This window comes from Anopheles marshallii, chromosome 3 (assembly GCF_943734725.1).
Source record: "Anopheles marshallii chromosome 3, idAnoMarsDA_429_01, whole genome shotgun sequence".
NCBI classification, from domain to species: domain Eukaryota; kingdom Metazoa; phylum Arthropoda; class Insecta; order Diptera; family Culicidae; genus Anopheles; species Anopheles marshallii.
In genome coordinates, this window is record NC_071327.1 from 27,635,721 (window position 1) to 27,653,928 (window position 18,208).

Here is an 18,208-nt window from a genome sequence, read left to right on the forward strand (position 1 = left end):
GCTTGTGTAAAGGGGCATCGTAATACAAACAGAACTCCCCTTCCGATCACGTTCGGCGATCACTATTGCTACTAATAATACACGCTTTGGTATAAGGAAACGCATGCGCCATTATCTTACCCCTGCTCCCTTGATAAAACAATACGGGGCTTTTTGGGGATTTCCTTGGGAAGTAGGAAACGGTTCAAAAATAATACTTATTGTGCGTTCTAATTCAGGTTATGAATCAATGATGTGTCTGACGCTATGCGTAGTTTCTTTTTCGAGAAAGAGTTCAGGCCATTTTATTACAAACTTTATATCAGTCAATGTGAAATGTAATCCTTCCCAGTTCCAGTTCAACGACCTACTCAAAAGTCTTACTTATATGACTAAACATGAAGGATCTAAATTGATAACATAGGATGGGTTATGAAAATTATACATTTAATTGAATTTAGACCCAAATGAATAATTCTCCAAAATCACATATTGCTCTTGCTTTAGGTGTTTTTTTTATCTGAATTTATTCATCCATTTCCCACATATTCGATGCTCTTCAGTCGCGTATGCACTTAAACCCATGATTCTGATGCAACTTCATCTGCTCTCGGTAGCAAGATCGCTTAAGATCACCCTTTCATAAATGGCCACACCTTCAAGATCACTGTTCGGTTACCTTTCCGATAGCCACCGATCTGGTTGACCTTCGGCAGGGACATGCGACAAAATTACCTACCATTAGCCATTGTTCGCTAGCGATAATTTCGAAACGATCGTGAAATTGGAAGAGCTCCTTTAAAGGTAGCAAGCAGTCCAAGCGGGAACGTTCTGCATCGGATAGATCGGAGAGATGATTCAGCAACAACCCAGGCCAGAGATAGTCTTCCGCATACATAGAACAATTTGTGTAGGTTTTCCGTTGCATTAAGTTTATCATTGTTAAACAAACAAAAGAAGTTGTTTTTAGTTCTGCTACTACAATGTTATTTTATTTAACGTCATGTAGTTAATAAACCTTTCATTTAACCAAGACATTACTTATCGTTTCATTTTACAACGAAACACGCCAACTCATCAATCCCATTCGTTGTCCTCAAGTGATGGCGGTCCGGAAAATGGTGGCAGCCTCACAGGTGCAAAAAGCCCAAGCCTAATGATGATCTTATCTACTGTTCCGATTGCATCATCGGCTGCACGCACTGCTGAAGGAGGAAAACTGGTGATCACCGCACTTGCAAACACACGCACGCACGTAAGGCTGTAAGTGATCACCGTTTACCTATTCATGTAACGCAAAAAACTGTGAAACACCAACTAGTAAAAACATTCTCTACCAAAGCGGAGTGTTTCGAACCGAAGAAAGAGAGAGAGAGAGGGCATTGGGAGTGCATTTGGTGCCGTGGCACACCATCACCATTCCGGTAGGATAGCGTACCCATCCGGAGCGGGGTGTTTGACAACTTTACGCGGGAAGCATTTAATCAGCATCAGCACAGAACTAGTTCGACGCACTTTGCGGGGAGTTTGTTCGACGATTGATACGTTTGTGGATATTGTACACCGAAAGGGAAGGGGTTATTCCTTTGTGTGAGCCTGGTTGAAGCTGAAGATATTGTTTTAATGTTATTGCTCATTCAGTTATCTGCTTCGAACTTGAGTTATCCAATTTCCGCAATTGATGGGAACTTCTAACGAACTTGAATCAAACTTTCGGTGAGAGAAATGAGATCTCTTATGAAGAATTACTAAGAGTTCTTTCAGTCGTAAGAGAAACGTTGTTTTTTGTTCCACGAACTTTTATACCCACCGAGTGCATAATCACTTGCAAGAAACGCTTGCCTGCGTGCCTGTATGCTGATAATGGCGAACAGCGGCCAACAGGACAGTGACGGCCTTGGTCGCGCCAAAGACCGATAATTGTGCATCCGTCGCTCGTGTTCGAAGGCGGTAGCGCACGAGACGGGTGCATGCGCATAGGAATGAAGGAGCGCACAGCAAAAAAAAAATGGACTAATAATACCTTGTTCCCCACCGGGTTTCCACTACGCGATGGAAAATGATCTTTGACCGGTTTGGCAACGACGGTTCGATGAATTGCAAACGGTGCGCTCCCGTTTTGGTTCCATTTCTAGTTCTCCCGCAACGGCACACCGTCCAGTAGCTGCTGTAGGCGAGGGGGTTTTTTGATTGATGGATTGATGGAAGCGTGCCGTGGTACGGTGGCGCCGTTAGACCCTAATCTCGCACATATGGCCAGCATCGCAATGTTTCCCTTTTTCCCCATCAAGCTGTAACGATCTCATCAGGAATCGTTCTCCGTGGAAAGAAATGAAATAATTTGTTTGTGCCGTTTGCTATCTTCATGCATTAGTTTGCCAACCATTGCGTCATGAAAATGCGGAAACACCTTGGATGGTATCGCATGGTAAAGAAGCTAAACTTGGTGGAAAACCTGTGTGACTATTGGTCGATGGTGGAAATCTTCGCACGCGCGCCACCTTCGCACACGCCATTCGCCGGTTCCTGCTTTTAGGCCGGTCTCGTTGGCCATTTGCAGCTATGCAACCGATACGATGCCGATTGTGCGAGGTTTGCAAACGTGCGAATGAAAGTTAAAGCTGTGGTGGCGCTCTGGGTTTTTTTTCTCCAAATGCACCGTACAGAAACACTTTCCTCTGTGCGTTTGTTTGGTTTTCACGGGTTAGGGAAGGAAGCGTTACGGGTGATTTAGTGGAGTAGTAGAAGATTGTTGCACTACTCAGAAGCAGAAGTGTGCAATTACTTAATGGCTTAAAATTCTCTTTTATTACATTAATAAAAGGTTTGTAAATACCTGAAAACTATTAAAATAAAATGTGGGAAAACCTAACCAGCGAACCAACGAAACCAGGGAAAATGTTAGGTAATGCAAAATAATTAATGTTAACTAATGAAATGTATTAGTTCGCAGGTTCGCATTAAAACCATTAGTTAGCGATCAATTTGATCAACTTATGTTTTTATTTACTAAATCAATTGCTCGCTTGCATAGTTTAAGTTATTTACAACCCTTCAGCTTGTCAATCAAGGTCTACAGAAAGGGAAAGAAGGGCCATTTTGATGCCCTTCTAATGCCCAAAGCCTCAGGAATTTCATGATCGAATGTCGAATGTTCAAGCTATCATATAAAGTTATACTACGTGCTCTTGGGGATATCAATACGCTTTTTTAATTATACTTGCGTAAAGTAGTAGTAGTAGTAGAGTTAAATTTTATTGAGAAGAACATAAATTTATACATAGAAAATTCTTTGAGCGGGTTCGACTTTCGCGTCTTTCCTCACCGTTGTAAATAACTTCGCTCGCATAGCGATTTTAGATAGGATTAATTTGTTACCTGTAAGGCGTTTGGAAATATGTGTGGGAAAGTTTTCAGGTAAAAACCCAACAACAAGTTCAAAAAAAAAAAAAATAACATTAATAAATCTTAACAAACTATGCTTATAACTAAAATATTATAACTAATACCTAACTAATTTTTATTTTATCTAATCTATTTAAATACTTTTAACTTGGCTGAATTTCGATTGAATGTTTTATAAAAAAAAAAAAAAACTGGTGTTATAACATTTGTTATAATTCTGCCTAAGAGCCAAGTCGGTTTACAACCGGGAGTTGATTTGATTGGCATTTTGTTTTGTAGTTGGTTTGAATGTTTTTCAGATATTGGATAATGGGAGGCACTTTACATTTTTCATGCAGTAAGGTTGTGCGGTACCAAGGAGGAACATTTAAGATAGATTTTAGGATTTTGTTTTGAATTATTTGGAGTGTTTTTTTGTGGCAGTTAGCGCAATCTGACCAAGCTGGGGAAGCGTAAGTAATTAATGGACGTATTGCTGCTTTATAGAGCAGTATCTTATTTTTAAAGTTAAGTTTAGATTTCCTGTGTAGAAAGCTGTATAAAATTTTAAACAATTTTTCACATTTTAACACAGTAGCTTCAGTGTTGATTTTAAAGGTTAATCTTTTGTCCAATAATATGCCTAGATATTTGACCGATTCTTTCCAGTGAATCTCGTTGTTGTTGTATTTAACGTTTTGATTAGGTAATTTAGAAGGCTTTTTCAACCTGGTGAAAAATATTGCTTCTGATTTGGTTCCATTAATTTTAAGTTTCCATTTTTCACAGTACTTGGAATATTTTTTAAGTCCATTATTCAGCGTTTTTATAATGCTTTTTGAATGTTTTGCAGAAGAAGCTATGGCTATATCGTCAGCGTATAAATATCTGGTACAATTTTTCATGGTAGGAATGTCTGATGTGTAGATGTTGAAAAGAAGAGGGGATAATGTGCTGCCTTGTGGAACTCCTGCTGTGGGAGTATACTTTTCTGACATGCATTTACCAATCTGTATGTAGTTTTTCCTCTCTTTAAGGAAAGATTCAATGATTTTAATAAGATGCATCGGAAATTTGAGATGTATGAGTTTGTGAATCAGTCCTTGATGCCAAATTCTGTCGAAAGCTTTTTCACTGTCTAAGAGTATTAGGCCTGTAGATTTTTTTTTGTGTCTGTTTTCTCTTATGTCTTTTGTTAATCTGTGTAGCTGGTGAGTTGTAGATAATGTGGGTTGAAAACCAAACTGTTCAAATGGGATTATTTTATTTAGTGAGGTGTGTAATCTCATTTGGATCTCAATGCATTTTTCGAATACTTTGCCAAGACTACTTAAAAGGCTGATAGGTCTATAACTTTCTACTTGGGATGGATCTTTACCAGGTTTTGGAACTGCGATTACTTTAGCTATTTTCCAGCGACTAGGAAAGTAGCCAAGTTTAAGGCATCCATTGAAAATGGTGGTCAGATATGCTATTGCTTTGCGTGGAAGTCTTTTTAGTGATCGGTTGTTTAGGTTGTCACAACCTGTGGATTTTTTAGTTTTTAAATTTGTCAACATTTTTTTAATATCTCTCGGCTTTAACAGATTTTCTAAGATTTGCTCAGTTGTGATGGATGAATTTTGTAAATTTTTAATATCTCTAGCCACTTTATGTTCAACATTCCTGTTTGAGTGTGTAGTAATATTATGTGCTGATTGGAATTGTTCTTTAAGCGCCTTACATTTTTCTTCAGAAGTTATTAGAGTTTTATCATGGCATTTCAGTGGGGGGATTGATCTAATGTTGTTTTTAATAATGCGTATGAATTTCCAGAGTTTGTTGTTATTTTTGGCATTATCGTTATTCATTGACAATAAATTCTTTGTCCATTCTCTATTTCTTACTTCCGACAAAGCTAGTTCAATTTTCTTTTTGAGTCGGTAATACGAATTTTTAAGAGAAACGTCCTGTCTGTGCCTTTGCCATCTTTTCCGGGCTATATTACGAATTTTTATGAGCAAGGTTATTTCTGGTGGTATAATCATCCTGTAAGTACTGGGTGTTTTGAGAGGGACTGATAAGTTATGAGCTGTTGTGATGGTTAATGTGAGGTTTTTTATCATTTCGTCTATTTGTGTATGATTTTGAATATCGCTTAATTGCGTCTCAAATGGATTCAGTGTGGTATTTATATGTTCTTTGAATATACTCCAATTTGCACTGCTGTAATCAAATATTTTTTGCTCATAATTGTTTGTTAGTTTTGAAATAGAAACGGAAAAAATCACGGGTAGGTGGTCTGATGTCAAGCAGGTTTTGGTTATCAGGTCGGATATTTCGAAAGTGACATTTGATAATGTGAGGTCTATTGTAGAGGGTTTCCGTGCCGGATCTAATGGGTAGTATGTAGGTGAGTTTGGGTGGTAAATGGTAAAGCAACCTATTTGCATCTCCCTAAACAGGCAGTTTCCAGCTGAATTTGTAGTAGTACAGTTCCATAGTCTGTGTCTAGCATTAAGGTCGCCGCATATCAGAAAGTTATTTTTTCTGTTGGTTAAAGTTTTAATATCATTTTTAAATTTACTCACATCTGTGTTTGCGCCTGGATGATATGCTGTGGTAAAGACAATGGAACCTTTTGTTGTGGATAATTCTACTTCTAATGCTTCGATTATTTTAAGATTTGGACTTTTTGCTACTTTGTATTGGATGTAATTTTTAACTAAGATTAATATTCCTCCTTTGGCACCTTCTATTCTATCAAACCTGTGTGTGGTATAATTAGGTATTGTGAATTTTTGTAACGGTTTGAGAAAAGTTTCTACAATGCCCATCAAATCAACATTATAATCTCTTAAATATTGTATTAGTTCTTGTTTTTTGTTGGAGATACCGTTTGCATTCCAGTATGAAAACATAATTTTGTTTGAGACCGCCATCATGGGAAGCAATATTTCTGAACTATTTGAAAGACTACCATAATTTGATCTTCTTTGGTTGAACACTTTTTAAGGCACGAAAATGTTTCCGTGATTATTTGGGCTAGTTCATCGGGCCCGAAGAGATCACTCTGATTAGATGCTGTTACGTTTGCATATGTGTTAGTTTGAGATCGCTGCGTACGCGTTGGATGTGTATTTATAGTTGCGATTTGGGGACGCAGAGGTAGTGAGCTTGGTAAGTATGGGAATTCTTGCGTAGATATTGTTACCTGTTTTGGTGTTGGTAATTTGATTTTGTTTTTATCAGGTATTCTCTTGTTCTGTCGTTCTGGGCATCCGGAGAAATTTGCTGTGTGATTACCTCCACAGTTTGCGCATTTCAGCTTGTGCGTTGGTATTTGCCCGTCCGTTGATCCTTTGGCCACTGGACACTCAGATGACGTGTGGTGATCTGCACATTTGATACACTTTGGTGGCTTGTAACAATTTGCCGCTCCATGGCCGAACCGTTGACAATTTTTACACTGCATTATGCTGTTGCTGTTAGAGTAGTACCGCCAATATACTGCTTGATGGTTCAAAGCTTTGATGAAACGCAGTGTTTTTAAGTCAATAGTGCCTTTGTTGAAGTGAAGCAGATATACTGCTTGCTCTTCGTACCGCTTTTTGTTAACGGTTAGTTTTTTTATCGCCACAGGTGTCAAATTTTCTTCTCTGAGAATATTTGTGATTTCTTCTGTAGGCATATCGATAAGACCCATTAGAACAATTTTGGTAGTTCTATCTTCCTCCAGTTGGTAAGTGTGGAAGTCTGTTTTGCATTGTTTTAAGTAGTTAATCACCACTTTGAAATCGTCTACTGTAGTAGTACGCACTACTATGCCCTTGTTTGTTACAGCTGTTGTGTATCGTACAACACCTGCGGTGACAATCTTCTTGTGGATATCTCCAACGTTGTTGCTATTTACCACAATCGGAGGTGGTGTTTTGGATGATGTAGTTATACGTTGTGTTGAATGTTTGTTTACGATCTCCTGATCGTCTATTGTTTGCAATATATCAAATTGGTTCTGTTGTTCCAATTGCCTTTTTGATTTTGGTTTGCAGCTACCGTCCACTGAGGTTTGAAATGCGGTGAGAGGCAGTGTTGCCGTTCTCTTGCTCCCGATGCGTCTGATACGGCCCATTATGGGCGTCAGAGAGAGAAGAACACTGTGATTGGCACTTGTTTTATATTCCGTTGCTCCTTGACTTAGCTCTCGTAAAAACACGTCTGCACGCATTCGAGTGTGAGAGGCGACTGATACTTGCGTAAAAGAATGTACTGTTTGTTTGCATTATTATTTACAAAGTACTGAAAAATCCTTACACTTTAGGGAAACTAAAATATGTATTTCAGCATGAAAGCTATACGATAAAGGACACTATATTTTTTGAAGGATAGCTTTACCGTGTTATTATAAAGCTTGTTTGGATGATAATTTTCTGACGCAATTAGTGATAAATTTCTTATTACTTCATAAAGTTTATTTTGTTTATGACTTTACTTTTGCTTTTTTAGTTTTAATTCAAGTAGTTATTTTTAAATAATTGCATTTATATAGCAAATTATGTTGATGCTTCTCGACTTTTTAAAGACATGATCAAAAATCAAAACAACCTACTTAAGTGTTGCAAATCAAAGAAAATAATAATTTTTTTTAAATTCCTATCAATGTATAAAGTTGAATAAAATATCTCTTCCTATTACCTATCCTATTCCTATTTACTTGTCGGTATCACCGCATTCTAAAACAAATTATGAAAGTTGATTGAAAATTATAAAAGAAATACCCAGTCAGAAGACAATTCAATCGCAAATAATCGATCAGTCATAGCAAAGGAATTTTTCCGGATAAATCATAAAAGAATACTTCACGCAGCGCAATCCAAGACTACCACATCACCCACAAAAGGAAACATGTTAATGGAGTAGAGAAGAAGCAAGAAAACAAACTGCTATCAAAGAATGATAGGGTGCGAGACACGAGTGTGTTTGCAAAGACGTCAGAGTTTGAAAAAGCGAGAGAGAGAGATAAAGAGAGACAGCGCCCGAAGAAATACAAACAAACCATTGGGATGCATCTTAGTAGCTGCGCGATCGTTCCGCTCCGGTCAGTGTTTTGCGTGTGTGCGTGTGAGTGTACGCGGAAAAGTCCACCCGTCGCGTACGGCGGAGAGTGTTCGCGCGAAAATCACAGCATCCATCCGCTTCATTGTACGATCGGTCGTCAACGCGTAGGGACACGCCACGGAGCCGTAGGTGTGTTTTTCTGTGCGCCACCAAGTCTCCAAAACTCTGCCCGACTGTTTGCACCCAAAGCGGAAAAAACGAAACGATCGCAAAGCAAACACACGAACGGTAAGTGAAAAATAAAATAAAAACAAACGTTAAGCCTTAAGGGGTTTTCCCTGCCCGGTGAGCTTTTATTTACAGCCCTTGATATGTGTGCGTAGATCGGGCGGATTCCACCAGGCACGTGTTCCTTTCGTTTTCCACTTGCCACTTGCGGTACGGTGATCGCGATCACGCTTCGGCGAGCAAACGGTTTTGGGTTGGTTTTTCACCTGTCCCCCCTCCCTCTTTGCGGTGGGGGTAGGGTGCAAAAGCAATCCTCCCCCCCAGATTCGTCGATCGAGATTCGTTAGTGTACGGTTGGATCGTCTCGGTTCCAGTGTGTTCGGTTTTGTTGGGCGGCTTAAAGATGATCGTTGTAAGATTGTTGTGACATTCTTAATCTGACCGGGATCTCTTCTTCTGCGCGATCTCGCTCGACGGATCGATGGTGTGCAAAGTGCAAACAGCTATTCTTGTTCGAGCACGATCTGGCGAGGCTTTGATTCGTTGCCTCAGCTGTTTGACGTTGTGATTGCAGCCCCGTGGTACGTGATCGAAAGTGAAGGCTTTGCTAAATAATTACTTCCGCACAGTGAAGGGAGACGTGATTCTACCATTGCGATGGGCATTGGCTCCACGTGCAGTTAGACGAGAGCAAGATTTGATTTAGCAGTGTAAAGTTCACTCTTTCTTGTGTTTTCGTGTCTGAATTTGGTGAAGAGTGTGAGGAAATTTAAGATGCATTATTTAAAGATATTTTCTTTTACTTTCAGAACAACTAAAGACACCGGAATTCAATGTCCAGACATCCATCTAGATGACACATTTCGCGCTCGTTACGAAGATCCTGTTGCGAAAGCCGAACCCCAGTACAGCTCCAGCATGAAAAGCGGCGCAACAGTGCGAAGCTGACCAGCAGAGTTCCATTGATTTATAGTCCATAAATTAAAAGTGAAACTTTCCGACCCAAACCCAGAGCCACCTCGTTGTGCGTGTTTGTGTGCTTGTCGTGGCTTATTTGATCCATTTGCACCGCCATATGCATTGATCCGATCAGCGCCTCTCGTCCATTGCACTGGCCATCCAAAGACGATCGTTTGAACACCGTTTTGCTGTTCGCGAGCGGGCAGTTGCGAAACGATTTTTCTCACCATAGTGAATCGAATAGTGCGCGAGTGTACGGAACGGTGATTTTTCACCAAAATCCAAGTAAGCCACGAACAAGTGAACGCGTGCCAGGTAGCAACATCCGTGAGCAAGAAGCAAAACAAGCGTCTCACTTATAACCTTCCTTCGCCACGAACGCCACCGAATCGTGCGTGGGGGGGTGTTTCTTTGCCACCTAATGCACTTTAAGGCACGCGTCATCGATAAACTGTTCTGAAACAAGAAGGATAACCTCTGGCGGGGTAAAACGCGTGTGGTTTTCTTTGCTGTGTCGTCTTGACCGTTGGTGCTGTTTTCCGGCGACCTTCACCGCAGCCAACACTCACCGAGCGCAGGATGGCCTTCTTCAAGAGCATTTGGAAAAACAGCTCCAAGCACAAGAGTAAGTAGCGTGTACATGCATGTGAAGGTATAATTGTTTGACTGATTTACCATGAAATTGCTCGTAATTATGCTAATTTATCAATCTTTCGAATGTGAGTGCATAAATAGTTAACAAAAGTTTAGGTATATTTTGTGCAAGCAAACGTCTCGTTCTGCATGCCGAATTTAGTACAAAGGCAGCTTCAAAGTTCTTACATCTTTAAAACAGCTTTTAAACAGCTTAGGAGCTGATTTTGAAAATTATTTATCTTTTCTGGTTGACGGATGAAAAAATCGGATTTTCGAGCGCAAAGCAAACACCAACTCTAAATTGGAGTGTCTCAAGAAATATACGTCACCTATAAATTTGTTGTTCCAAAGAATTTTTAAAACTTGTTGAGAATTAAAACTAATTTCTACCCTTAAAATAAAGCTTTTAACCTAACGAAACCGAAGCCGAATAGATTGTGTTCCCGCATCGAACTTTACCATTCGCACATTCTCTTTCGTGACGCAAAACCTTAACTTACTAAACTTAAAGCCAGGTGAACCGTGAACGCGTAATTTAGAGGTTTCCGAGCAAGGTGGATGAATGGTAGCGTAATCACCTTAAAATGTGAAGACGGTTTCGCGATCGCATAACGCATTAAATTCCAATCGGCGCGGATAGTTGCACGAATGGCATCTCCAATGCGCCTTGTGAATGGGTAAAGCATTCTGTGGTGGCGTCCAGTTTTCCACCCATTGGATGGGCAGTCTTCAAGCGGTTTCCGGGTTGCATTCTGCACCGTTTACTCAGCAATTGATCTTCCGTCAAGGCCGATCGGTTGCAGTACAGTTTGTGTGTGGTGCGTGCGAGAAAAATGCGTATCATCATCCATTGCATATGGTGGAGAAATTCATAAACCCATCAGAAAAAAACCCCTTCGCGGTAACATAACGTAACCGCAAGCCTCGTGAATGTTTCGGATGGTTTTTTTTTTCGGCCTGTTTCGGCCATGATTATGCGTCTGGGCGGGAGATTATCCACCACCGCGATGAGTTCATTAGCAGATATCTTTGCTGCACATTCGTGCGCTTTCCCTGGAGCTTCCCCGAATCGGGTGCAACACCACGCACGGAGCCCCGCTTCAGCCGATGTAATCAACGCCACTTAATGGTTGTTGGCTGCCCACAACCGGCGTTGCCATCGATGGAAAGCGGTCGATGTTTGCCGACGATGGTTTGCCACTCCGGCGCTTGTTCCCTTCGGCGCAAGTCGCTGGCCTCAAATTGATAATCGAACTGGTGATGGTTAAGGTTAACTTAAGCTTGTTCACCTTTCGTGGGTTCCCTCGTATAGCGGCGGATGATGGGTAAGCTATCGGCGAAGCATTAAAGGTCCAGAACACAACCGCACAGGCGGGTGTGATTTCTGTTGCTATGTCCAGGCCTATCTTCAGCAATTGCTTATCGGGACGCCACCAGGAGTCAATAGTATCTGCAACCGTATCGTCGATGTTTCGAGGTCAGTCGGGGAGATGTCTATTAATCGCGCTATGGTGGCTAAAGCTTCAAGCTGACTGTGTATTTATATACTAGAAGTAACTTGTTTAAGATCAGTTAAGGTTGGAAAATTTAAGAACTGTTCAAAAATAGTAGTTAATTCATTAGAAAATATAAAATATGCATAATATCCTTAGCTTTACTTGGAACTACTGCTATGCTCAACGAATCTTATGAAGAGCGTCGTTCAAATGAGTCAAATTGGTGAAGGGTCACTCGAATCATGAGTAGACTCCCAAAAGATTAATGAGAAAAAAAAGATTCTTTTAAAATGAATATTGGAAAGTCAACCAATTGCTGATTCTGATTCTGTAATTCCCATGATTTCTTCTGAAGAATCATTCGAATCTCGAGTCAACTCTCCAAAGTCGACCTTCATCACTCTGTAAAGATTGTTCAAAGATAGATCTTGGAAGATTCATGAAGCTCTGAAGGTCTATGAACCTCAATAGGTTCTTTATTAAGTGTTGTCAACCTTGAACCTTAAAGGTTGAAAGAGCTGTACGTAAGTAATTCTGATCTCGAATCAACTCTCAAAAGATTCATGAAACTGGAAAGAATTTCTAATGATGAGTCAGTAAAGATTCATAGATATCTGAAGATTAATCATCAAATTTCCATGAATCTCCATAGATTTCCTATGAAGCACTGCAAGCCTTCAATTCCAAAAATCGATTCTCCGGAGTTTAGTTGTTTGTAGCAACTATTCCATTCTATAGTTCAAAAATATTGCTCAAACAGAACATTTCTGCAATACTTTCTGCAGATATTGATGAATCTTCACCACAGATGTTTCAGATATGCTCATGCAAGGCACACAAAAATAGCATAGTGAAGTAAAAATAAACATGCTGATGTGGAGCGACTTTCACCACCGCTTAACGCAACTCATTATCCTGGTTTATTATCATCAACATTTGCATATTAACAGCTCAAACTAGGGCTGCGATTAGAATGCTGCCGATAACACCTCGCGATCGATCCACAATTACAGCGTGCAACAAAGTGTTCACCGAGCGTTGCCCATGTGAACGCTCCTCCTGCTAGCGCGAATCCCAGCAGCATAAGAGCTGGCAGTTGCAGCTGATGCTGCTTATGCAACGCTGTACAGGCACGGACTGTATCAGTCTGCAACGTCCGGCGCGACCGGCTGGCACCGGCTGGGATTGGCAAACGGTTATCATTAACGGGTCGTTCTGCTGGTGAAGAGAGCGAGAAGGGAAACCTTAATTTCTTATTGAAAACCTGTCAGTCAATCTGCTGCACTGAGCTGCACCTGACTTACAAGGCACAGCGCGATAGCGGGACGGGAACGATAGCGACCGTCCGGTGATTAATATTCAAATTATTTATAATATGAGCTACATGCCTGTCGAAGGTAGTTTGAGTTGTGCAAACGATAAAAGGAGAGCATAATTGGCCTTAAAGAATCGAAACTTTTTCAGCTTTTTTTAAGTTTTTTTAAAAATTCAAATATGTTTCCCTTCACACTTTCCGTTCCAGAATTGTGTGAAGAGCTCGCACTGGCGAACAGTATTCGTGACTTTTCGGAAAACCACGAAGAACCCGAGGAAGGTTCGAATGAAGCCATCAGCTACAGTGTCAAATACTTGGGCAACACTGCTGTGCCGACGCCACGGTCCGAAAACGCGACGGCGGAAGCGGTGAAGAGCATCATAACAGCAGCCAAAGGTTAGTGATACCACCCAAAAATCCCCAAAAAGTTCACCGGATCCAGCTGATACCTTGGGGGGTTTTTTTTGCTATTCCATTCCAGGCAATAAGAAATTGCAACGTGTCTCACTATCAATCTCACCGAAAGGCATCGAAATGATCGACACCGGTACTGGGGAAACGTTGCTCCAGGTTTCGATCTATCAAATCTCGTACTGTTCGGCCGACGCCAACCATGACCACGTGTTCGCGTTCGTCGGCTGCACGCTCGGTTCGGAGGCCGAGGTGAAGGAGATGTGCTTCCGGCGTACGGCGGAAGAGATTAATCTCGAGGGACCGCTCGTGTGCCATGCCTTCCTGTGCCAGAAGCGAAAAATGGCCCAAACCGTCACGCTAACCGTGGCACGCAGCTTCGAGCGTGCGTTCCAGATCTGGCAAAGCAAGCAGTTCCATGCGGAACGCCGACGTAAGGATCTGGAGGAGCGCATGGAGCGCGAATTGAGTGGCAGTCAGGAATTGGCGCGTAAAAATGCATCGAACGCAGCCGAGCGCGAGCAGCGCGATGAAAGCGAATGTCGCAGTTTGCTGATCGACTTTAACTCCGATTTGACGGAAATATGTGCCGATACGCAACATCATCGGGAACTTTTGCAGAACACTTGGGTACAGTCTCCTTTACAGCTTTGTTAGTGATTTACCTTTGCAGTAACCCCGCTGCTTTACTTGCAGGTATCATTTGAAGATGATCAAAAGCCACAAGAGTTTCTCGCGGTGCCAACATTAACGTCCAACTCCGGCTGGAGCGGGATGGCCATCTGTTCGAACTGAGGCACGCTACACATTCCGAGCAGCAACAGAATAGAATTAGAATGTTCACGCTAAGCTTCATGTTGCCTTTGGAAAGTGCGATCGGTTTATATGCGTTCATATGTCGACATTAAAGCTGCTTTCCAATTTTCCAATTTAAAACGTTAGTTGTAAGCTATCATTTAACATGGGGTTCATTGAAATTTTGCCAGAGGTTTTAATACGGTCGCGTAATACACTTTGTTTTAAACACTCTTGTCCCAGATCGCATTAGCATGCAATAGTTTGTGATAGAAAGTTTTTTTTACACATTTTTTAAATAAACAATTCAAACACATCCAAAAGGATTTTTTTTTTATTCCGTGGCTAGCATTTAAAAAGAGTAATAAAATTAGGATTGTCTGGTTATTTGTCCTATAAAAATGAGAAAAATTTTTTTCTTAAATTATTTAAAATTGCTTTATTATGGCTGCGTAACACGTTGCATTAAAGTACGCAGCCAACTTTTCAAATCTGTATGCTGTACGTGTGCAGCTTAAATTTAGCTCGAACAGTGGTATAGCTTTGTAAACGAATTTTCTCGAGCTGAATTTGTTCAAACAAATCTGATGAAAACATTTTTTCCTGTATGCTTGACGCCCTCTTGAAATAGTAAATTGAATGCAACATTACCGCGACAAACATTTTGAGAATATTTTAAATTATTTTATCTTGCCAAAATGTCATTGCAAATATCCCTCGAAGAAACCGTAGGTTAGGCGTCACTGTCATTTTATGCAAAGAAAATAAACAAAGTTTGAAACGCCGACGAGGTAACACAATGGATGGTACGTACTTCTTCAAATTATCCCTATCTCTTGCTCATTTTCTGCTATTTTCCATTATTCATAGAAAACAAGGACGCTAGCTTATTGGTCATTGTGCTCGATACAAATCCCTCGCAGCGAATAATTCGCGAAAAACCTCACAATCTCACGCAGTGCCTAGACTCGATTGTTGCGTTTGCAAATGCGCACCTTATGCAAAAGGCACAAAATAAGCTAGCTGTGTTAGCCTGCCATCATCATGCAACGTAAGAGAACTTGTGAATCTTGCATTTTTGTTCTTGGTTTTAGTATCAATTGATTTCCAGACAATTCCTGTACCCGACACCTGGGAAACCGCTCGACATCCGGCAGGTTGATGGGCAGTACGAAGTGTTTACGTTGGTGGAGAAAACCATCAAGCAGAAGCTAGCGCACCTGATCAACACTGCGCCGCCTTTAACGACACCGACGGAATCGCTTTTGGCCGGCAGCATGTCAATGGCACTGTGTTACATTGCAAGGGTAATTGAACAACCAATTTGGGTGCCAAACCTTTCTACAGCCCTCACATTCTTTGCAGATAAATCGTAACAAAGTTCCTGGTACAAAAATTAATGCGCGAGTGCTGGTGGTTACGGGCAGTAACGAGTGTGCCTCACAGTACATGACTTACATGAATGTGTTTTTCACAGCACAGAAGCAAGGTGTCGTTATAGATGTTTGTGCGCTCGATAAGGCACTTAGTTTGCTGCAGCAGGGTTGCGATATTACCGGCGGACAGTACCTTCGGCTGGAGCAGCTGGAGGGTTTTCTTCAGTATCTTTTGGTTAGCCTGGTGTAAAATCGATTTCTAGAAGATATAATAACGCTTACGTTACTTTTCTTTTAGTGGGTGTTCCTGCCAGATCCGCAGATGCGCTGCAAGCTCGTTTTACCACCGCCGGTAAAGGTTGATTATCGTGCTGCCTGTTTCTGCCATCGTGAACTGATCGACATTGGTTACGTTTGTTCCGTTTGTTTGTCCATCTTCTGTAAATTCAGTCCCATCTGTACCACTTGCCAGTAAGACTAGATTCAATTCAACCCCGAAAGGGCATTCAACATCTTTTAAAATAATGTTTTTCCTGTTTTCTTTCTTCCAGTACCGTATTCAAAGCTCCGGCACCAATAGCAGCCAAACCGAAGAAAAAGAAACTTAAGGCATAAATCTTCATTCACTATAAGCTTACGAATAAATCAAGCATCCGCTTACAAACTCAACATTGCTACTCATTTCGAACGATTTTGCAGATGTACATCGGTCCAAAATTGGCCGGTAGAAAAGGGAGCACCAGCTGTCCGTACTTGAGTGTTGATGGATTTGCAAATTTAAAGATGTCCTGCAGCGGTTGCATCATCAAACTGAGATCCCTGTAAAACATGAAGAAATGTTAACATGAGCGATGATGATGACGTAGATAAATGCCAGTTGAACATCTTACTTGATCGTAAACGTTAATCCCGTGTCACTAAAAACATTACTCAAAGCCATATGCACGACACCATCGTTCTGCACAGGGCTCAAGCTGCACGTAGAGTACACTAACGTTCCGCCCGGTCGCAGCAGCTTCAAACAGTTGCCCAAAATACTCGCCTGCACTTCCGGCAACCGTAAACGCTCCTTAACGCGTGACGGTTTGAAAATGTTATTATCGTTCTCCATCACCGAGTGCCGGTCGTTTGTGCACGGCACGTCCACAAGTACCCGATCGTACATGGAGTGTTCTTGCAGGTTGCGTGCATCGTGTTGGGTAATGAAGCAACATTTTTGTTTCCACTTTTCATCGAAATCATACAAATACTGGCGCATCAGTTGACGGATTCGATTACACCGATTTTCCCGTACATCGTTCATAACCATCGTACCGGGAAGAAGGGTTTGTAGCAAGAGGAGTGATTTTCCACCCGGAGCAGCACATGCATCTAGCACTCGTTCTCCCGGCTGGACATCGAGGATTAGTGGCGGTAAGCAGGAAGCACCATCGAACAGGAAGTGTGACAAAACTCCGGTTGTACATTTGCGAGGGCTTCGAAAGGTTGAAACGTTCGCTCGTTCGTACGTGTAAAGGTGCAACTGTTCCGGGATGTTGAACGATTCTTCCATTTCAATTTTAAGCGGGAAATCCGTGCTGTTACTGTAATATTTGTAATGTTCCGACTCGAAAACGTAATCCTCCATGCCTTTAAGCTTGGACGCTGGGACGAATTCGTGCAATGCTGCCGCTGAGCCAACGCCAGGATCAACCAACCGTTGATAGTCAATTTCCGAGTCATCTTTCAAGCTCTTGTCCAGAGATTTTTTGTAATCGACTACATCTGCTTCAATTGTTTCCGCTGATGAAATCCGGTCAGAATCGATGCCCGATGAGCTTATACTATTAGGAGCAGCAGCAGGGTCTGCACGGTACAGACTGTCCCTTTCCGACTGTTTTCGGTTATCTCGGAAAGATGCAACACGTTCCTCCATCTGAAACACTTTCCCGCTTCCGAACATCTGCTGATTACCGTCCGCCAAGTCATTTTTCCTCGCAAGGTAAATATCCCGCAAACTAATGGCACCGTCTGATTGCAATTGTTGTATGGTTTCTTCGGTGTCTCCAAACTGGTTCACCAGCGCAACGTACTTGTGTTCACACTGAAGTGCAATCCGTATGCTTTTCCAACGTGCTCCGAACACGGAACCGTAAAAATCGTCGAAGTTTTCCAGCGCACGGTCCTTTGGAAACTGTTTCTTTTGCAGTTCAGACTGGAAGGAAATTGAACATACAAAAAAAGTTTAATGTATTGCAGCTGTTTAAGAGAATTTATAGCTTACCCAATGCGTCTTAGCATGACGAAATCGATATAAAATTAAAGGTAGCCGGTGATTCGGTCGCAGCATGTTTGGTGTTGACAGTTATGTAAAGATGGAGCAGTGCAGCAGATAAACATAAACAAAGACCGCTCTTGGCAGCATGTGCTAGCAGTGCTGCCAGTTAATATTATTTTTAAAGACCCTTTTTCAATTTTATGAACGATTCATTTTTTTATTGCAGCATTTATTTATTAATTTGAAACCCATAAAAGCATTGAAAAAACCCAATAAATTAAACCAATTCCATTCAAAAAAACTCATGTTGTTGTATGGTTTATGATAAAATGAG

At 41.3% G+C, this 18,208-nt stretch overlaps 3 protein-coding genes across 3 annotated transcripts; 2 read left to right on the plus strand and 1 right to left on the minus strand.

Moving 5' to 3' along the window:
* The first annotated feature begins 10,167 nt into the window (after positions 1-10,167).
* Positions 10,168-14,241, plus strand: LOC128713757 (low density lipoprotein receptor adapter protein 1-like). Its single transcript, XM_053808624.1, has 4 exons — positions 10,168-10,213; positions 13,243-13,431; positions 13,517-14,076; positions 14,143-14,241. Exons 1-4 carry the CDS (start codon positions 10,168-10,170, stop codon positions 14,239-14,241), a joined length of 894 nt encoding a protein of 297 aa, XP_053664599.1.
* Positions 14,242-15,040: 799 nt separating this feature from the next.
* On the plus strand, positions 15,041-16,232 carry LOC128712438 (general transcription factor IIH subunit 3). The gene is made up of 6 exons (XM_053807330.1): positions 15,041-15,047; positions 15,112-15,292; positions 15,353-15,548; positions 15,607-15,852; positions 15,916-16,088; positions 16,169-16,232. The coding sequence occupies exons 1-6, from the start codon at positions 15,041-15,043 to the stop codon at positions 16,230-16,232; spliced, it is 867 nt and encodes a 288-aa protein (XP_053663305.1).
* A 59-nt stretch (positions 16,233-16,291) lies between these two features.
* On the minus strand, positions 16,292-17,946 carry LOC128714136 (5-methylcytosine rRNA methyltransferase NSUN4). The gene is made up of 3 exons (XM_053809010.1): positions 17,881-17,946; positions 16,508-17,811; positions 16,292-16,436 (listed from the first exon to the last, which is right to left on the minus strand). The coding sequence occupies exons 1-3, from the start codon at positions 17,944-17,946 to the stop codon at positions 16,292-16,294; spliced, it is 1,515 nt and encodes a 504-aa protein (XP_053664985.1).
* Positions 17,947-18,208: the final 262 nt, after the last annotated feature.